The sequence below is a fragment of the Eumetopias jubatus genome, unplaced genomic scaffold (genome assembly GCF_037043125.1).
Source record: "Eumetopias jubatus isolate StellerSeaLion01/CBP00866 unplaced genomic scaffold, mEumJub1_p1.0 scaffold_7, whole genome shotgun sequence".
NCBI classification, from domain to species: domain Eukaryota; kingdom Metazoa; phylum Chordata; class Mammalia; order Carnivora; family Otariidae; genus Eumetopias; species Eumetopias jubatus.
In genome coordinates, this window is record NW_028274813.1 from 98311306 (window position 1) to 98333306 (window position 22001).

Here is a 22001-nt window from a genome sequence, read left to right on the forward strand (position 1 = left end):
CCTTGGCAACCCCTAGTCTACTCTCTTTCTCTATGGATTTGCCTGTTCTGGACATTTTCATATCAATGGAATCATACCATATGTCAAAGCCTGAGCTGTTGAGCATGTAGCTTTTTGGGAAAAGCACTTGACCTATTTAGGGGCAGAGTATTTTTATCATAGGTGTTTTTGTCTTCATCTTGGGTATCTCTCTAGGTTTATTGTGTGGCTTAAATGAGAACCTATGTCAGATGCATTCTGTGAGCAAATGTGAGGTATTTTATTAGCATAACTTTTGCCTGGGACCTATGTCTGAATGACAGGCCACTCTGAGAGCAAATCTTGCAGGTTTCTTAACTATTTAAAGGGAGTTATATTGACTTACTTCACAAGAATATTGTGAAGAAAACCAGGGATATTTTTAACCTTTGTAATCACGGAGTTACATAGAGAAAACTAGGTAATTGAATCTGTTGAAAGGGAGTATCTTTCAGGTGGTTTGGTAAGCAGGAAAACTACCACCAGGGCAGAGAGAAAAATAGGATGTAAACAGCATCTTCTTTAAGTATAATACATTTAAACTCGGTGAGTCAAGGCAGTTAAGTGACACTTTGTTCTGCTTTTGTGGCCAGAAGTTGCCCACTTTTGGATAAGGGTCCTCACTTCCAGAAGCCAGGGTAGGGACACTGGTAAAAAGGATCTGAGATTAGCTGACAGCATTTGAAAAATGAAATTTGAGCATGATGTTAAAAGAGTAAAACCTCTGGAATTCTTTAATTCCATGATTGCCTGCTATTGCCCCAGTTTCTTCAAGTTCATTCTAGAATCCCAGACTGTGAGAGCCGGCAGGACACTGGAATGAGACCAGTTCATGAACAGAGGCGCCAACTGCAGGCCTGAAGTCCTCACACAGTGAATAATTAGCCGAGTCTGGTCCAGAATCCATATCTTCTAACCACTGTGCTTGGTGTCGGAATCAACTCTCCCCTGAAGATATTTGGGGTTTTGGTGATGAGCACCCTCTACTTCCTTGCTGATTCCTGTCTCACTCGTATGCTGCCCCCTTGCCAAAACGCAAACAAACAAAGCTCACGGGGAAGTCCAACTGTATAACCAATTCAGTTCTGAGCTGCAGATATGTTGGGAAGGAATGGTGTTGGCATTTGGGAAATGTAGTGAGAGAATTTCTGGAAATTCTGATGTAGAGTAGCGGTTTAAGAGATGATGTTTTTCAGTGGCTCAACCCCACTGTGACCAAAAAATGGTTACGTAGGCAGAGTCAGAAAGGAAGAAGGGAAACCCCATCACTTTACATGAGTGCAGGGATGTCAGCTTTTTCAAGCTTCTTTATCTCTTATGTTTTTTTGTTTTAATTTTCTGACCTATTCAGAGCTAACGTTACCTGTTACACTTCTTTAATGGTGTGAACTGTGAGCTCAGAGGGGTTAGAGGTTTGCATAGGTCCCAGTGTGGGCAGGCTGCAAAGCCTGCAGTCACGTCCAAGCCACCTGACACCTCACGCTGGGCACTGGAGTCAGGCCAGGAAGCATAAAGGACTTGAACAGTTTGGGCCTCTGCTGTGAGCCTCCACAGGTAGGCCCCGAGGTCACAACAGCCTCTTCTCTGTCTTGGCCTCACCATTCAGAGTGAGACCCACAGGCCAGCATCTTTGGCATCCACTGGGAGCTTGTTAGAAATGCAGAGTCCCAGGCTTCCCCCTGTCTGGGTGAGCATTTAACCAGACCCCCAGGTGAGTCCGAGGCTCAGTCAAGTGTGAGAAGTCCTGGCTTGGAGGCTTTATGCCAGTGAAATTCATAGACAACGAGGGAAAGAGATGAAGTGAGCGGCTTATGACTACAGCTTATGCTGTTTCTATTCCTAAATAGTTTACTGTTGCTCGGGTGAGGGGGAAGCTGAGGACACCACACACGGGACCTGGTTCTCTATACATTCAAAGTGAGAAAGGGACTCCTATTTGTGACCCATGTCCTCCCTGGGGAGGTGGAAGTGGCATCCACAGCTGTGCTGGTGAAAGCAGGAAGCTCCCAGCAGATGGCCTGACCCAGGGGCCACTCTGGGTAGCCGTCAGCTGAGGTCCTGCAGCTTCAACACCCGGGAGTGTGGGGGCGGCCAGTGACGTGGAACCGACAGACCCACATTCCATTGCCTGGACTCCCGGCCTCCACGCCTCAGCTGTTTTCACTCATTCAGCAAAACAGGGAGACAGAAAAGAAACAAAAGCTGGCTGTGGCAGAGGCCTTGTTAATTAGTAAAGCCAGATCTGGCCACGTGTTGGGTCTGTAGCCAAGCCAGGAGCGAACCTGTCCGAGGTGTCTGTGCTTCTGCAAGGAAAGTGCATCAGCGCCTTTGGATCAGAAAAAAACACACAGGCGTGGCTTTTTCTGCCGCAGTTTGGGAATTTTGTGCTCGTCATGGATAAAAGTTTCCTCTGGCTCCAGGGATCAATGTGATCATTTCTAAATGTGGGCATTAACTCATGAAAATGGGTCAACTTATAAGCAAGTCATTATTTTCAGTGAATGGTGGTACTTGGCAAAGACTGGGATTTTGCTTTTTTTTTTTGGTGATACAATTGTATATCCTCTCCTCCCCTTTTAATAGTAATTGGAGCATATGGTTAAAAGTCAACTTTTTGGAAGTAATGGAAATTTAGCACGTTGAAACATGCTGTTTGTCTATTTTGGAAAAATTTCCTTAGTTGCCATCAGTTTAGCAGACCATGCTTGATTGGGAAATGAGATTTAAACTTTTAGTGAATTAGCCAACCAAGAAACCTGATTTGCCCTTGGAATGAGATGGGGGTCATCTAATTTGTGCAGTGCAGTTGTCCTGGGAAGACCATTGGAAGATCTCGGGTCTCTCTTTGGAGAAATGTAGGCTTGACATTTAGCTGCCCAAAATGTGCAGGTTGTGGTCTGAAGCCAAGTTGGAGGATTTAGAACCACAGTAGTGAACTGTGCCAAGTCCTGCCTTTGGGGAAACATATGTGGGTTTCGTTGGCTTGGTAATTCTTGGTAATGGTGAGGACTCCTGCCTAGGTATTGACAACAGTGTACCAGAAAGGGAACTTCATCCACCTTTTCCAAGTGAGGGAAGTAAAGTTCTATGAGGCCAAAAGACACTTTCCAGCAAAAGATACTGAAAATGGGCACAGTCTGGATTTGAGTCTGATCTGGTTGACTGACTGGAGAGCCCTCTGCTCCCGCCTGAGAATTCCATTCTTGAGATGATTTACATCTGCATTACGTGGGTTGAGATAGGCGTGCATGTACGGGGTCCTGGGTAGCTGAGGAGGAGCGTGCTTGGCACAGCTGCAGGGGAGAAGTGGTCCCTTTTCCAGAGCACCAGCGGTACCATATCTTAATATAAAAAGAGACACGGAGTAGAATGAAAAATATCATGGTGTCAAATGCAAAATATATACGTGCAGTTTTGTTGGAAAAACCCAAACCTTGAAAAGCAGTTCTCCACAGCCCCTTGGATGTCTCTCAACAGCCCACATTGGACTTCTCTGCCTTTGGGTTGCCGGGTGGAAATTTTGGAGACATGCTCCCATAAGTGCAAGTTCTGGGCCATCTGGGCCTTTTTGCACTCTCCCAGCTATATGTGGTGAAAAGGAATTTCTTAGCTATGTAAGCCCGCGTGGGAGATCTCATTGGCACTAGGCTGTTTGTACAGCTGCACCCCAGGGCTCCGGCTCTGCTATCTTTCATGGCTCAGAAGCATCTGCAAATGTGCTGGGGAAGGGTTCCTAGTGGCTGGAGGAGGCGAGAGCTGGGCTGGGGAGGTGGTTGTCCCCCAAGTGCCTGTGGGCATTGATAGTCTTTTCAAAGAAAATGTGTATTTATTTAAAAAAAATGTATCTCTTGAATTTCCATAGTTCAAGAGTTACAGGAAGGTTTGCCATGGAAAACGACCCTCTCCTCCTTTCCATAACCCTGCTTCCCTTCCTCACAGCCAGCCAGTGTTACCTGTTTCTCAGGTAGTCAGGTAGGTAATGACCTATCTCCCGTTGCCTTCCTTTTATACAGACCTCCCTTCTATGGGTACCATTCTGTCCCTTGCATTTTCCTTGCTTTCTTGTTCCTCTAGTTTTTCGGCCACACAAGTTATCACTGAACTCATGTATCTTGTTTAACAAATGCCCCACTGGTTGCATTTTGTTCACTTCAATCTTTTGCTATTATAATGCTGCAGTTAATCATCTTATTTATCCTACATATTGCACACATGTAGGATAAGTGCAAGAAGAGAAGGTGTGGGGTCACAGGGAATGGACATTATAATTTTGATTGATACTACCACATTGCTCCCCAGGACCTCATACCAGTTTCCAGCACCACCCCCCAGCAGTGGCGGGGGGGCGGATCCTGTGATCCCTTACACCTTACCCACCTGCCTTCTGACCTTGGCCACCTGAAAGGTGAAGAAATGATCTCAGTGCAATTTTAAGGGATGGTCCAGTCTTGACAAACAACAGAACATAGCACATCTGCTACTTTTGCCCTTGTGGTGATGACTGCAAGGTGCTTCCAACCTTTTGGAGCAGCACAGGAATTAGAGCTGGTTTTTGTTGATGCTGTGTGACTGCTTGCAGGAATGAATAGTAGTTAAAATATTGAGAAGTAAATCCATACAGTTCTTTTAAAAGTAGATATTACATTGGTGATGTGATACAGCTAAACGAATCTTTAGAGACCATGTGCTCCTTAGTTTTATTGATGCTTTAACAGCCTCTGCAATCTTATTATGACAGACAGGACTTAAGATCAAAGGATCAGAGAAACATAGTTCCAGTAACTTCAGCAAAGTCAGCAGTACTGTCTCCAGTGACCTCTAAGTCGGTCCTTACCAGCTCTGGGCCCCGTAGAGTTCTGCTGCCCTTCACCACATTCCTGAGATACAAGCGTAAGCATTTGGAAAAGATGATGCTTAGGTCAAGGTTCAGAGTTGGAAGGGGGGGATTTGAAGGTCCTCGAGAACAGTTTGGTTTTCTTCGCTGGGAAGTCAGGTAGGACTTGCCTTGAACAAAGGGATATGCTGGGAATCGGTTATGATTGCAGGAAAAGGAAGTTTGGCCTATGGACCTGATATAAAATAGGGGCTTGGGTGTGTGTGGGGGGGGTGCAGTTCAGAGACGGGGAGGGGTTCTGGAAAAGTGTGCCAACGGTTAAGGTCAATTTATTTATAAACATAATGTGGTCTGCCACCCTATGAAGACACAGAGAAAAATATACTATCATTTATAGATAGTCAAAACAGGACTCGGCATCTCCACCCATGCAGGCTCTCTGGAGTCACACCCAGCCTGTGTTACTAAAGCTAGCGAGGCCGCGGAGCCCTGCCAGCCCCCAGCTCAGCCATTCACTTGCCTGGCCGATCCTCCAGGCATGTAATCCCTCAGGACTCAGGAGGTGCCTCTGCGACTTGCAAACGGAGAGTATACCAAGTCCTAGACATCAAAACACAGTGCAAGGTCCTTTATCTAGTGTGTCAGGGGTCCAGTTACGCCCAAATTCAGGTTAAACCAGATGTGGTTTTCAGCGGCCTTGTTCTTCCTGAGATTTCTGGGTGAACAAAAGAGCAGTGCCGGCACATGTGTGTTCTTCACTTCACCAGAGCATGTAGGCAGGTATCTGTAGCCTGCTTTTCTTCTCCCTGGTGCCTCGGCCGACCTCAGACCACTGAGGTCAACGCCTCACCTCTCCCCTCTGCCCCGACTCGGCGTCCCAGTTTCCTTTGTCTTCTCTTGGCTGTAGTGAGACATAATTTGTGTGACATACAATTCACCTGTTTAAGTGCACAATCCCGTGGTTTTTAGTATGTTCCTGGAGTTGCACAGCCATTACCACTGTCAGTTTCAGAACATTTCCATCACCCTCAGCCCCATGCCCTCCCTGATCTACTTTCTGTCTCTATAGATTTGCCCAGTTTGGACATTTCGTATAAATGGCAACATGTGGTCTTTTGTGACTGGCTTCTTTCACTTAAGCATAACATTTTCAAGATTCATCCATGTTGTAGCATGGATCAGGACCTCATTCTGTTTTAGAGCCAAATAATCCATTGCATGGATGTATCACATTTGTTTGCCCATTCATCCGTCGATGGATAGTTGGGTTATTTCCATTCTTTGGCTATCAGGAATAATGCTGCTATGAGGTTTTGTGCAAGTTTTTGTGTGGCTGTATGTTTTCCTTTCCCTTAGGTATATACTGAAGAGTGGAATTGCTGGGTCATGTGACTCTTTAACTTTGTGAGGAACTGCCAAACTGTTTTCCAAAGTGGGGACACCGTTTCGCATTCACACCAACAGTGTGTAAGGGTTCTGAGTTTTCTACAGCATCCTCAACCGTTGCTATTATCTTCCCGATTATAATCATCCTAGTGAGTGCAAAGTGGTTTTGATTTGCATTTCATTATGGTTTTGATTTGCATTTCCTTGATAACTAATGATATTGAGCATCTTTTCATGTGCCTGTAGGGCTTTTGTAGATCTTCTTTGGAAAGGGGTCTACTCAGATCCTTTGCCCCGCCCCCCTTATTTTGAGAGAGACTGCATGTGCGAGTGGGAGCGGGGGGGTGGGGAGCATAGGCGGTAGAGAGAGAGAATCTTAAGCAGGCTCCACGCCCAGCACAGAGCGTGACACAGGGCTTAATTTCATGACCTGAATCGAAATCAGGAGTCTGACGCTTAACCAACTGAGCCACCCAGGCGCCCCTCTTTGCCCGTTTTTTAATTGGGGTTTCTTTTTATTACTGAATTTTTTATATATTCTAGATATGGGTCCTTTGTCAGATATAGGATTTATAACTATTATCTCTCATTCTTTGATCCATTTTGAGTTAGTTTTGTGTATGGTGTTAAGGAAGGGGGCTGATTTCATCTTTTTGCCTCTGCATATCCAGTTGTCCTAACACTCTTTGCTGAAGACTCTTCTTTGCCCATCGAATTTTCCTGGCGCCCTTGTTGAAAATCAATCGACTATAAATGTTGGATTTGCTTGGGGGCTCTCAGTTCTGTCCAACTGAATTGTATGTGTATCCTCACACCAGTGCCACAGTCTTATAACTCTAGCTTTGTAGTCTCATATTTTAATGAGAAAGGACAGGATTGGGCAATCTAGACTTTAATTTTTCTTTCCCTGGTCTGACCAGTTATTGGATTCTTTGGATCCTTACTCATGCTTTCAACCACACTTTATTTCTCCTTGTTCATCTTGCTGGTTTCGGTAGGAGAGGATACCCAAGTGGGTCCTGAGGAGTCCTGGTGGTTGGCACTTTAGTTTTCTCCTTCGCAATGCCAGCTAACCGTGTTCTGACCCAGTAGCTTGACGTGATGGGTGTTCCCAGATGTATAGAATTAAACATTTGGGTTTGAAAAGATGCTCTGTTTTCTGAAACTCTTTAATCGGTTAAGTTCAGGATAATACATATTATTGTACTGTTAAGAGATTTAAAGATCTTGGGGCGCCTGGGTGGCTCAGTTGGTTAAGCGACTGCCTTCGGCTCAGGTCATGATCCTGGAGTCCTGGGATCGAGTCCCACATCGGGCTCCCTGCTCAGCAGGGGGTCTGCCTCTCCCTCTGACCCTCTTCCCTCTCATGCTCTCTGTCTCTCATTCTCTCTCTCACAAATAAATAAATAAAATCTTTAAAAAAAAAAAGAGAGATTTAAAGATCTTTCTGTAAGGCTACGCAAGCAAACAAGCAGTTCCGGCAGTTAGTTCTCCCATGGGGCCATGACATAACTTTCAAAGCCAAAGCTTGCCCTCCCTGGGCCTTCCCTTCCTTGCAGGCATCTGGAGGGTTGTTCCGTGAGCATCCGATTTGCTGACATTGGCATCTTTGTAGTAGTGGAGCAATGGAAGGGGAGAGATCTTCTGGGAGAAGTGGAATTCTGGACAAGGCCACTTATCATCACGTTGCTGAGCCAAAAAAAAAAAAAAAGCTCCCATGGTACATCGGGAATTAGCAATAACCACACTGTAATTGTCACCATGCCTTTCTGTTAGGAATTTTGTGCAGCATGGAGCTCATTTTCAGAAGATGGCGCCCAGAGCTTGCACTAGGAACTCTATCATAATTTAAGTGAATTTTAATTTCTGCTTTGTATTGGACATTAAAAAAATCTGTAAACAGGAACTGTCCTTCATCCAGAACTTCCATTAAGGGGCCCTGCGCATGGCGAGGAGTCAGGGATGTGGACTCGGGCCGAAGACAGTGCTTACAAGAACAGGTTCTGGAGTCCGTCTGCCCAAATGCACTTGTTCCTAAGTGACCTTGGACAAGTTCCTTATCTACCCAAGTCTCAGTCTCTTTGTCTTTAAAACAGTGATAAGAATAGTACCCACCTCTAAGAGTCGTTAAAAGCTTGAAATCCCATGTTAAAGATTTAGTACAGGCAAGGGATGACAACGTTTTTCTGGGAAAAGCTAGGGAGTGAATATTCTAGGCTTTGCAGCACGGTGGGGGGGGGGCCTTCCCTCACAGGCATCGGCCACTCCCCGCTCCGCTATGTAGCTCGAAAGCTGGTGTGCTCACCAGCGCGCGTGGCGATGCTCCCTGAACACCTTTTTTAATAATAGGTGGCGTGCTGGACTTGGCCTCCAGGCTATAGCATGTCCATCCCTGGCTTCACATGGTGCCTGGCACATCGCGGGTTTTTAATAAAGGTCAGCCATGCTCGAAGCTGGGGGCGGCCCCTCGACAGCAGCTCCCATGCTCGCCCGCTCCGTGTTTTTAACAGAATGTCGAGGTCCTGGCCAGTCGGAGCAACACTTCAGAGCAGAGCCAGCTGGGAGCTGAAATGCACGTGAAGGCGCTGCAGGAGGAGAATGAGAAGCTGCGGGAAAGCATCGCAGAGCTGGAGCAGAGCGTCGCTCGGCTTCAGAGGCAGATTGCTGACATGAAAGGCGATGAGGCCAAAGCAAAGGAAATGCTCAAGAAGGGCGAGGTAAGGCTCGCTGGGCCCCCAGCCCAGGCCTGGCAGCTGCGGATCCTTCTTTTTTCCTGTGTCTGTGGCTTTGGAAGCGGAAGGGGATTTACTATCATAATTTAGCAGGAAAGCTGGAGGCAATGGTGACTATAACCTCTCCACCAACCATTTCTGCTGTTCCTCTATGAAGGTGTAAAGGGGAGATGAGCTTGTCAGGAAGGTGGGAACGGGGCCGATGAAGTCAGGGTGGGAAACACAGGCGTCCCCGCTCACCCAGACGTCAGGCACCCTCAGCTTTTTGACACCGGGCAGAGGCCACCTTAATACCACCATCAGACCCATTCTCACGCATGGTGATTTTTTTCTTCTTTAACACATAGTTGACGGATTTTGAAGCCGCACCAGTTTTAACCGATTATCTAGTTTGCCAGATCTCTAGAAGCGGGAGGCTGTTAGCAAGAGACACGCACGTGTAGGGGGCAGTGAGAGCTCACACTGACAATAGAAGAGGGGACAGAAGCATTGTAAAGGGAGATGTGTTCCAACAGGGCTTCCCAAAATGCTCCTTGATCAGAATCACCTGGAAACCTTTCCCAAAACTCCGTATGCCTGAGTCCGTTCCATACCTGCTCTTTCCGAAGCTGCAGTGGGGAGGCTGGATATGTGTTTTCGGTCATGCCGGATGATTCGCACTTTCACATCTGGCTAAATAGGGAACTGCAGACAGGCACACGTGTCTAAGAGCATACTGCTCTGTCCCACCTTGGGTCCACTGCTGGCTGTGTCCTTGGATGCCTCCCGCCTTCCCTTCATGCCCCCGAGCCCGCTTCCTAGGCACAACACGCATCCGCGTGCACTCTGACCTTGTGTGTCATTGTAGAGAGAGAGCCGGCAATTAGAGGAGGCCCTTGTGCAGTCAAGAAAGGAAGAAAGAGAAGCCACATCGGCCAGAAGGACCCTGGAGAGTGAGCTGGAAGACGTGCAGGTAAACAGAGCTGTTGTCTTTACTCCTCATAAAAGAAGCCTGAGAAGCCAAATTGGAGAGACGTGGACAGATCGCGCCTGGTCCTCTCCTTCCAGGGAGTTCCTTGTATAGTAAGAACCACGCTGGGCTGCAGACCCTCCATCTAGACCACCAGTGGTTCTTAACTGGGGGACATCTGGCAATGTCTGGTGACATTTTTGGTTGTCACAGCCAGGGACATGCTCCTGGCATCGAGTGGGCAGAGGCCAGGGATGCTGCTCAATGTGCTACAAACACAGGACAGCCCCCGCAGCAATGAATTATCTGACCCCAAATGGCAGTGCTGCCGAGGTAGAGAAATCCTCATGTCGACAGTAAAGAGCTTGACAGCTTTCCAAAGATAAAATATGAATTGTGTGAGAAAGCTGGCAGGATCGGTCCCCGAGGCAGTGTGGAGTCAGCTCTCTGGCAGAAGCCAATTTCCTTTCTCCTCTGGGCAAATATACTCCGCAGAGTGCAGTCCTTCAGGACGGCTATTAAAAGCAGGAGGAAGTCGGGTTTTTTTTTTTTTTTTTTGAAACTAGATAGCTATCTGTATTCGAAATCAGTAGATTCTTAGAAAATTAGGTTTTCCCATTTGAAGGTTAGAAAGATTGTAGGAAGTACATTCTTAAAAAAAAAAAAATGTCTGCCGTGAAGCTCTAAAATGAGTTTGCACAGCGACCTCAGTGGGATCTAGGTATGTCCTTCCTTCTACCTGCTCTGGGTTTTAAAGAACCAGCACCAAGCATTCCTCAGGCCGTTTCGGAGGAGGCCGAAGGCAGTGATTTTGAGCAGCTGTCAAAGAGGTCATTGTTAATGATTTCCGTGAGGACCGTTGGGTGGGGACGGGACATATGAAACATGTTAGGGGCTGACAAAGCAGCCAGGGTTCAGATTTGTAAATCTGCCTTATGCCTAATTGCAGCTTTCCTCTCAGTATACAGCTTCCCCTCCTCCGGGGCAGAGAGAGCCTGCTTGTGCTAGGATTCACTTCAGGTCAGCCGTAGCCAGGGGCCATCACCCCCAGAGCGGAGGTCTGTGCCTTCTCTCCAGCTTTGGACAAAGACCTTGTTTTTGCAGACAGTAAAGCCCTCTTTTCTCCTAAGTTCGGTGTCTGATTGTCCTCACTTTGGACTTCTTTCCCTCTTTCTCTCCCCTCCCTACCTCCCTCCCTTCCATCCTTCCTTTCTTCCTCTTTGTTACACACTGGTTTGGTTAGTTCGGCATGGACAGCAGGCTCAGTGTGCTGCTCTTGAAGCCTCGTGCTGATGATGGCCGGCTGCTGAGGTGCAGGGTTCCGCCGGGAGAGCTAGCTGGGGGCAGGAAGAGAGGGAAAGCATTTCTACTCTACAGGGACAAAAGTCTGCAGCTTCGTGTCATGTCCACACCAAGTGCTGGGCACAGCTATTACAGGCTGTCTGTCTTTATCTTTAGGTCAAACCAGAACGTTTCACACAGAAGGAAGTAGTTTACCAGCTGTGGATCTGCAGCTCAGGGTTGCTTCCACAGAGAGAGAGTGGGTGACAGCCTCAAGGCCTAAAGATATATATATATATATATATATATAAAGATTTTATTTATTTATTTGATAGAGAGAGACACAGCGAGAGCAGGAACACAAGCAGGGGGAGTGGGAGAGGGAGAAGCAGGCTTCCTGCTGAGCAGGGAGCCCAATGCGGGGTTCGATCCCAGGACTCTGGGATCATGACCTGAGCCGAAGGCAGACGCTTAACGACTGAGCCACCCAGGCGCCCCATCAAGGCCGGAAGATCTTAATGTAATCCCCACCCCACCCCCACCTCCGGGTTGCTAGCCTCGCCCCGCCTTGGAAATGATCCCTGACCTGTTGCGGGCGTTTGGGCCTGTTTGCCCCATGGTGCTGGACTGGCTGGCGCACGAAGGCCTGGGACGGTGCGTGGCCTTGCGAACCACTGCCAGCGCTCTCGAAGACGCTCAAGAAGGCCTGGCAACCCCCCCGCGGTTCTCTCAGGTCGCCGGTCTCAGAAGGAGTCCCCTGCAGAATGCACCGTGGCTCTCAGATGCTGCGTCTTCTGTCAAATCGGGAACCAGAGAGCCGGTTCGATGACTTTCTGCATGCCTCCCTTCCCAAAGCTGGCAACTGAAAGCCAACTTAACCCTTTGAGGAGGAGGAAAGAGTAACTTGTTTTTGTTTTTTATTCCCCACACAGCATTTTATATTTCAGAGTCTTTGTGCCTTTAGCGATCTGTGACATCTTCATGCATGATAACTTTTCCTTGACACAGTAGCCGAAGGCCACGGGAACTTAGGTCTGATTTATTAGGACTTAGAAAGTGGCAGTGGGATAGAACGATGCCATTTTTGGTTTGCTCGGCCCCTGCTGCTCGGGTTAGGATGGCACTGCTGAGTAGATCCACTGGAACTGCCTTCAGGCAGAGATGTGTCGGATTCCCTTGAGAAATGGCTTCTGCAGATGGGGAAGTGAAGAAACTCTTTCTGGAGAAGCCACCGTTCTCTCTTTCGGGGAGGAATAATGTGTAAGTTCTGTAAGCCTTCCCCTCCCACCCTGTCGGACTTCCGTGTCATGAAATGACAGAAGAAGAGAGCCCCAGAGCTTCCCCCCAGGCAGCCCTGGTACTGTGGCAGGGTACTGCCTGGGACCCACGCGGTCTTGTGTCCCCACAGAGGCTGCGTAAGGGGAGCGTGTTTTCGTTCATGAGCTGTTCCCACATGCTGTAACTTGGGTATCTGGACAACACTCCTGAGAAGTGTTCTCAGGAGTTCAGGTTTGTTAATGCTTCATTGCAGCTTGCCTTTCACTATATAGCTTCTCCTCCTCGGGGGCAGAGAGGAGCCTGTTTGTGCTAGGATTCATTTGGGTCAGCCATAGCTTAGGGCCATCCCCCCCAACTTCTGTCTGATCAAGCCTCTCATTTCTGTAAGTCCGCGGGCTCACCTGCCACTCGGCTGTTGTTAACGGACTAACAGGGGCCTTCCTCAGTCATACAGTAAAAGGCTCTGCATCCATCTACGGACAATGTGGTCTTCAAGCTCAAGGGTACTCAGTATACATTCAATAACTGTGTTTTGCATTCTCTGGACTGATCATTTTTGCCCCGATTTTTGTCCCAGTATTTTGGTCAATGGGCTTATATTGCTGGTCTTTGAAATATAGTCACTGTAACAACAGCATTTCGCTCCTGACTCCCAGCTGCAAAATGGGGAGTTTGCTTCTTTTTGTGTGAGTTTGGAACATGTTTTCTCAGCAATGGTGTATTGGAATACATTTCTGGAGGAACTGAGGAGGCAGAACATTATTCTAGACAGCATCTCTAAAATTTAAAGTATGTTAGAATTTTCTGGGTAACTTTTAAGTCTAAATTTGAGGGCCCCAGTCTAAGGAAAATTGTGATTCCATCACAAAGGGCTAGAATCTGCATTTCAGGTAAGGAATACCCCATCCTTACTTGGCGACTCTGACATACAAAGTCTTGAGACCACTTTTGGGGATAGGTATTAATTTCCAGCCACTGAGTTTTTATCATATGCCTCATCATGAATCTGGGCTATGAGACATACCCAGATGGAAAATCTCTCCCTCTCCTTGATAGATCTTACTACCTTGCAATAGAGGCAAGCTACAAGAAATATTTTTTAAATAATTTAGCAACACTGTTCTTCCAGGCAAATGTGTGAGTGTTGGGGTGGGGTGTGTGGGGTTTTGGTGGGGCCCCAGGCCCAGAGTGGGTGAGTCTCGTGTCTCCGGTGGCACGGGAGACCAGGGCCAGGCAGGGAGCCCTGCCTGAGCCAAGGGGGAAGCAGAGATGCACACACCATATGGAGGTTGATTGGAGCCAAGGCTGGCTTGTCTGCTGGCCTACAGCCTCCAGGATTGGGATCCAGGAGGAGAAAAAGAGAGGCTGGGGGGTGGGGGGTGTCTCTAGGGGCACGGGTTGAGTTGGATCCTATAGGAAGCCATTCATGTCCCTCTGTATTTTGTTGTTTTTCGGGAATTTACATTTTGAGATACGTTACTGAGAGTTTTCTCCCACACATGGAACCAGACCTTGCTTGCCTTACCATGCATCCTCCCCTTTGCCCCCAATACCACTAAATCAACCACAAACACAGATCCCAGGAGGTGACCGTTTCTGGTATGTGCTCAGCTGGACTGTGGTGGGACACACTCCTGCTAATTGCCTCCACACTGAACTTCTAATTACCTTCCTTTTACCACCTTCTTTTCCCCCAACAGCTTTTGTTGACCTTGGTTTCCCGCAGAAATTAACTTCAGCAGCCCAGCTGTGTTGGCTGGTTCTGTGAGTGCAGTCAGCCTGGCAGAGTAGAGGGGCCAGAAGGCCTCCACGGGTGGCTTTTTGGCCCCAGGTCACAGGGTCGGCCAGCAGCATGGCTGGCTGTGCTTTGCAAACCAGGAGTGCCCCAAGTGGTTTGGGAGTGTTTTCAAGATGCCTGAGTTGGTGCATGTGATAGCAGCTTGTAAACTGTTAAGCACAGTACAGATAGAGACCATTGTCCTTGTAATAGCAGCTGCGGGGACATAGGACACAAATCCTAAGCAGTACCTGTAGCAACTCACATGCAGCCCTCAGTACCTGAGACCGTTTTCTTTTTTCTTTTTTTTTTTTTTTTAAGATTTTTATTTATTTGACAGAGAGAGACACAGCTAGAGAGGGAACACAAGCAGGAGGAGTGGGAGAGGGAGAAGCAGGCTTCCTGCTGAGCAGGGAGCCCGACACGGGGCTCGATCCCAGGAGCCTGGGACCACGAGCTGAAGGCAGATGCTTAACGACTGAGCCACCCAGGCGCCCCCTGAGACCATTTTCTAGATGACCCAGCCCATGTCTGGGTCATGCTGCCTCTTTCTGAGCTCTGCCCCTTCTTGGTATCTTTATGCCAGCGGCTGCAGCACTCAGCCATTTAAAGAGGCCACCATAATCTTTCTAAGATACTTTAGGATTTTTTTTAGAATTGCATGTTTTTACATGAAGAATATCGGGCTCTGTGACTGGGTGAGGTGAGAGCTTCAGGGGATCCCGGGGAAAATAGTGCACTCAAGATAGTTTCATTTTATGGTAAGTACTAGGATTTGGTGCTGAATCACTAAATAACACTCATTTGCACTTTTCTAACTAGTGTCTTTTCCATTTCACACCTTTTACTTATCAGGTTTATCCACCTGTGGATTGCCAGATTCCTTTTTCTTCTATGAGTCCAACCATGATTTTGTTGGTTACAACTCCCTCTACCCAAGTGGACTCTTGACCTCTGGGTCAGTGTTCTCTTTCCTCATAGATTCATTGTTAGCTATTTTAACTGTAGGAAGTGTCTGCAGAGCAGAGGAAATTCTGGAACATGAGGTGTCATGCTGTATAGCACAGGATGTAAATTGCCACATTGGTTCAGGTTTGTCTCAGGTATATCTTTACCTCAATTTTTAAGCATGAACTTGAAAATTTCATGTTTTCAGACACTGTCCTTAGTCACTGCCCCGAGCAGCCTTGGCCATTTTCTGTAGTTCTGTAATAAATCCTTTGCCCCTTTATTCTCATGTGTTTTTTTGGCTGAGTCAACTTTGCATTTGGGTCCTTGAATTTCAGAACCGGCAATGTCCTTGTGTCTTGTGATGGTTTTGTTTTGATCCTTTTCCTTACCACTGATGTAGCAGGTCTGATTGCTTTGTGGTGTGGCTGCAGAATTCCCTCTGCCCCCTGTTCCGGGGCTGACCTGATAGGTAGGTGACCATGCGGTCCCTTCCCTGCCACCTGCAGAGAAACCTGAGTCGGGCCACCCAGGAGCAGAAGCAGTTGTCTGAGAAGCTCAAAGATGAGACAGAGCAGAAGGAGCAGTTAAGGAGACTGAAGAACGAGATGGAGAACGAGCGATGGCACCTGGACAAGACCATCGAGAAACTGCAGAAGGAGGTGAGGGGTGGGGGAGCAAGAGGTGTGGGGGGAACACCTGGGCTGGGGCCCAGCGCCCTCTGAGGGCCTGGTGAGAGCTGAGGAAACCTGCACTTATGTCTAAGCACACATGTGTCAGAGTCCCAGGTCCCCTGAAGCAGCTCTTTGGACTTGTTGAGAATCCCAGTTAAAGGGAAGCTGGTCTAGAAAATGCCAGTACCTTCTGGATTCTGGGCCCAGCTCCTCTCAACAATCACCCAAAGAAGCCTGGCACATAAGGGCAGACTTAACAAATGTTACCTGAATCAGAACCGTGTGTAACGTCTGCATTCACACCCATCTTTCTTGTCCAGGAATGTGAAAGGCAGTTTCAAAGTCTAGTAGTTGCTACTTCTCTTTGCTCATCTCTGCCCTAAAATACCCAGAAGGGGGAGAGACACAAAGCTGACGGGCTCCCTGCATTCTAGGAGCCAACAGGAATGCCTGCCATCTTCTGATACCTACTATGTAACCAGTCACTGTACTAGCTATTTTGTAACTGCCATTCTATCCCTTATGTATTAATTCTGACAACACCCCTGTAAGGTAGATATGATGATTCCAGTATTTCTGATGCGGACACTACAGAGGCCCAGTGAGGTTTAAGGGCATGGCCCAGTTATGTAGCTGCAAGTGGCAAAGCAAGGGCATGACCCATGTCTGTGTTTCCAGCCACAAAAGGTGTGCTTGTTCACTCCTCCTTGCTGCTTCCAAGTTAGAGGTGACTAAGCCTGGACAGCCCATGACCGGGTGCTTTGCAAAGTCTTTGGGGAGGTTGTAGAAGAAAGAGGAGGAGATGTGTTCTGTGTTTCGATGGGACCCAAACCTAGCTCTCGGGCCCCAACTGGAATATCACAGGGTGGGCTCACACCCATGTCACTCCTTCCAGATGGCTGACATTGTTGAGGTGTCCCGCATATCAACCCTGGAGCTCCAGAACCAGCTGGATGAGTACAAGGAGAAAAATCGCAGGGAGCTTGCAGAAATGCAAAGGCAGTTGAAGGAGAAAACCTCAGAGGCCGAAAAGTCACGTCTGACTGCCATGAAACTGCAGGATGAGGTAATGCCTGGCCAGATCCTTTCCTGGTTTACCCGCCCCCACCCCCGTTCAAAGTATCCTGTACTAGAAACTGCCACTCTTCTAGGAGAGACTCAGGGTACGTCGGAAGACAGCGTTTGGGCTTGATTCTTCAGTGTTAACCCTTAGGATGGTCACATGGGGCAAATGGCATTCTAAGACACAAAGTCCCAGGGCCTCTGGGGTGAAATTGACACAACTTTAAAGTGACCATTTTCTCGATTCATTCAAGAGTTTCTGCCTAAAATGTTTAGCTGACATTTATGGAGCACCACTGGTATACCCAGCTGTGTCTTAGTGATTCATGCGTATTAGTGTTTTAATTTAACCCTAGAACACAGATTATAGTAAACAATTGCTTTTTGACATTCATTTACAAAATATAGACTTTTATGAGAGCAGGTGTGGTGGACATGAGCTCCAGAACAATGATAATGGAGACAAAAAGAAATCTTCAGGAATGTATGAGTACTGAAATTATTAAAACATATTTTTTAGTTTTATATTTGGGAATAGGTAGAGCAAAGTAACTCAAATGTTAGCTCTCTTCAGTCTTGACTTGTAAAGAGCTGAGAAAAATAAAAGGAATGTTTTTGATTATTGTAATGGAAAGCTGAAGGTTCTAAAACACAAGTATGCTGATTTCTCATTATGCCTCTTGCCAGCTGGATGACCTTGAGCAACTTACCCCAATTTTCGGAGCATCTGTTTTTACCTCTTTAAAAACACCCAAATAACGATGATTTAATTATGAAATGAGATAACGTGTGAGGCTAGAGAGCTGAGGGTTTGTATATCCTGGACACCAATGTTAAGGGTTTTTTTTTAGAGTCCAAGGCTTGCTTTTTTTCATAAGCAGTGCCAAGAGTGTCAAGATTCCACAGGAAAACAAGTTTTTCTTTAAAAAAAACAAACTTTTAATATCTTTGATGATCAAAGAAATATTGCCCATGAGTCAGTGCTGGAACTGTGTGAAAGAACAATGGAGATTTACTATAGACTTCTAGAACATTTCTGAAAGGATCCTGATAACAGGTCCCCTCTGCTGCAGGGTCATATGATGCAGGACCCCAATAACTGAAATTAGCATAGTGACATCACAGTTCTGTCTGGCATTAAAAGAAAGTCATTTGCATTTCTACGGCAAATGGGAGGGGAGATTCGGATATTTGCCAGAGCACCAACAAACACATGGTGCGCTGCTTTGATTTCAGAGAAATCACAGTGTCACGATGACCCCTGCAAAGTGCTTCCTGTTGATTTTTGTGTGATGGTTATCATTCTGCTAGAATCTTCAGATTGGAAGGAACTTTAGAGATCCTCTAGTTGGATGAGGAAACTGAGATCCAGAGAGATTAGTTAAGGCCAGAAGGAGACCAGTATTGTTCATAAAAGAGCAGTCATTCAAAACAAGATCCCTTAACGGTGAAAACAAAAGATGGCCCTTCCTAGATTTTTCTCAGTGGTGCAGCCCTCTGAGACACAGTTTCCGTCTGAATGGCAGAAATGGACACCTCATCATTCTGGAAGGAAACTGCAGGCAGATACTGTCCTGTATCCAGCTATGGAAGTCAGTGGAGTTGTTGAAAACAAAAGTGAATTGACAAGCCAGGGTCACCCTGGATCCTTGAAGAACTCAAGCTCACCTCTGTTCACGGCCCCCAACCCTGTGTTTTCGTTGAGCTGAGATAAAGCTTGTCTATTAACATAAAAGGGGCAGGAGGTCTATCCTCAGGGGCAAAGCACTGCCTTCTTTGCTTTAAGAGAAATAGACATTTGACATGTCTTGCCTTTGGTGTGGAGCTAGAGAAGTTCTGATGAAGGTTATCTCTAGAGAATGAAGACTTGGAGTTCACTGTCGGTTTATTGTCTGAATCCCACTTAACGAAGGGCAGTTCTGACTACTTCAAGGGAGCACTAGTGTAGCTAGCAGGGCTTGGGATCCCAGACACTATCCGTGTTCTGTGGGGCATGGCTTCATTGAGTATTCTTTTTGACAGAGCCCTTGACTCAGTTACCACCACACCAGATGAGGGTCTTTATCTGGAGAGGTCTTTTCTTCAAGGTTGTGCTGTTCTCATTGAAAGGCCAGGGGTTCCTGTCAGCTTCCAGGAACCCATTTCCTAAAGTTTTGCCACTGGGTTTCTGAAACTAGCCTAACCTGGTGCACCGCCCCCCCCCCCCCCCCACCAGACTATCTTTGAGGCTTCCCCAACTTCTCTGTGAAAATCACCCCCAAAAGATGCTGTTCTCTAATGGAGTTTGCCACTCACTGTCATACACTCTCTGAAGGAACTAAACCCCTGGTGTAGTTAGTTATTCCTAAGACAGCGCCTTCACCCAGTACCTGGTACCAGCTCCAAGAGGGAAGGAGGTTTTGAACAAAACAGATAGTCTTGGTCTTCACTGAATCAATCCACACAGGTGTATGAGGAGCACCTACAGTGGTGCTGAGGTGGCTGGTCCCCTCGGGGAGATTCCAGCGAAGTAGAAAACAGGGACAACCCCTTGTGGACCAATCTCTTTGTTGCACTTTCTTCAAAGCTGTTAGTTCAGTGCCACCTTGTGGATGAAAAGAACACTGTGGATGACAACAGCTGATTTAGGATTTTCTTCTAGAGAGCAGATGGTTTCACCTAATATGCATGTTTATATTATTAGATTTTGTGCTTGCGAGTTGTTTTGGGGTCATTCATTTTGTTTTTATTTTCCCCTCATTATGACCCTCCCACTGAGGTGATGCTGGTACAGGTGGGTCATAAATCGCACTGTAGGAAGCACTTACCTAGTTTGGTGGCTTTCAAGTGTTTTTGGCCATGACCTATATAGTAAGAACTACGTTTCTCATTGCAACCCAGTAATATGTACATCCATACAAATGTGTGAGTGTCTAGTACAGAGGTTTCACAAAACAATATCTGCTTGTATTCTACTCTGATATTTTGTTACATTAAATTTCAAAATGCTGGCTGACATCTACTAAATTGAATTTATAACTCAGTGGGTTGCTACCTGTAGCTAGGAAGCTGGTGCTTTTTATAGGAGAGGAAACTGAGGCCCGCAGGGAGCTGGAACTGGCTCAGGGTCTTCTGGACTGTGCTATGTGGGCATCCCCCAATCATCTTTGGGATCAGCCTCTGCACTGTCTGTCCAGGTGCTCTCCTGATGCAGCTCAGGTAACCACCCGCTCCTCCTTCTAGATGCGCCTGATGGAGGAGGAGTTACGGGACTACCAGAGAGCTCAGGATGAAGCGCTCACAAAAAGGCAACTTCTGGAGCAGACGCTGAAGGACCTGGAGTACGAGCTGGAGGCCAAGAGTCACCTCAAAGACGACCGAAGCCGACTCATCAAGCAGATGGAGGTCTGTAGGCTATGCGAGTGTGAGCCGGGGCCTGTGCAGGGCAAGCATGGGACACAAGAGAAGTGACCTCTCTGTGCACACTTAAGCCTTTGGGATGCCTTCGGTTTTTATTCTCTGGAACAGCCAGACATTAGTAAAGTCATTTCTTGATTTGAGGAAGAAGCTGAAAGTTCATAGACTCATAAGTTTTCAGAGCCAAAAGGAATGATGGAGACAGTTTAGCACAGTGCCCTCATTGTCTTAAAGAGGAAGCAAAACAGAGCCGCAAAGAGGCCAGGTGATTTTACGTAAGGGCACATAGTGCATTTTTTGTTGGTTGCTTTGGGAGGTGCTTCCAACTACAGAGGAGACAAGACGGCTGCAAATCTAGAGGGCTGAGCTGTGTCTTGGACCCGAACCACCTAACTCCTGGGGACGCCCAGCTCTCATTTGTCACACCGCATGCTCTGTTCTTGTCTCCTAATTCTGGCCCTTTTTTTTTTTCTGTCAGATGATCCAGCTTCGCCAAAGCTAGCAGCAAACTGTGGCTCAGTTCATTTTTGGATACACCATATATACATAGTCTAAGACAGTATGTCAGAATGTGCTCACTGGGGTCACCAGCTGGGGGTGACCTGTTCACAGGATGAAAATACAACATCGTAGAAAAATATGAATCAAGTAATAGAATCGAAACATGTACAAGCTCCTGAGCAGGACAGGAGGAATCTTAACATCAGTCCATCTGAGCTTATACAAAAGAATAATCCTCAAGAACAAAACCAGCCCCAAACCAGAACACCCCCCCCCGAACACACACATACCCCACATCCCAGTGGAATTTAGTGAGGGAGAGAATCAGCCCCAGACCTATGGGAGAAGTTAAAATTGTCAAGGTTTTGGTAAAAAGACAGTGCTCAAGGACAGGGAGAGATGGTTTGAATTTAAAGTCAATGGAATTTCTGATTCAATTTTGCAAATAAATAAAAATAACTTTTAAAACCTCCAGGGGACTTAGTAGCAATTTCCATCTAGGGAGTGATGTTTCAACTATTAAAGATTTTATTAGATGGGCCCCTTTTAGACACTAGAATAACCTGGTTACAGTCTTATTGTCCTTTTGTGGGATTGCTGTGTATTTTGCTATTGTTTCTGCTTCTGATCTCATTAGAGGGGTCATTTTAAGGCAAGCTAAGGTCAACCCAGTTAACTAGGAAGCGATTTTTCAAGGACCCAAACAGTCTGGTTCAAAGCAAGCTAAAGCTGTGTTGGGCAGTGGTGTGAGAACCTTTGGTGTAGAACCCTGACCTGGGCCCCTGAATGCTCTTGGTGGGTTTTGAATAGTACAGATTTTAGACAGGAAGAGAGGCCTGTGAGGAGGTGCTTTTAGCTAAACATTGGGTTGTCATCTTCTTCTAGAATATTCTGACTAAAAAGAACATTTCCTTTTACCAAATCAAGGTCTAGAAGCGGTGATATGACTGAGCTTCCCTTGCCCCCTGGCATTATTTTAGATATTTCTCCACTGATGACAAAATGAATAGCTCTCAAGACCCTACCAGAGCAGCTCGCTGGAGGAACGCTTCCTCCCCTCAGAGGTAGCTGGCAGGACTAGCTTGCTGTGACAAATATCTTGCCGGTTCCTTCACTAGCACTTAACAAATTAGTTCTCAGGACTCAAGAGCTCTCTCAACAATGG

General features: G+C 46.9%; 1 protein-coding gene across 2 annotated transcripts in view; it reads left to right on the plus strand.

Moving 5' to 3' along the window:
• The window catches only part of CGNL1 (cingulin like 1), a 95275-nt gene that overhangs the window by 57065 nt on the left and 16209 nt on the right, over nt 1-22001 (plus strand). For both annotated transcript variants that reach the window (XM_028100325.2, XM_028100326.2), the window contains exons 8-12: nt 8749-8955; nt 9818-9922; nt 15713-15865; nt 16773-16943; nt 20162-20323. In XM_028100325.2, the coding sequence (XP_027956126.2) occupies nt 8749-8955; nt 9818-9922; nt 15713-15865; nt 16773-16943; nt 20162-20323 (798 nt within the window). The remainder of the gene's footprint in view (nt 1-8748; nt 8956-9817; nt 9923-15712; nt 15866-16772; nt 16944-20161; nt 20324-22001) is intronic.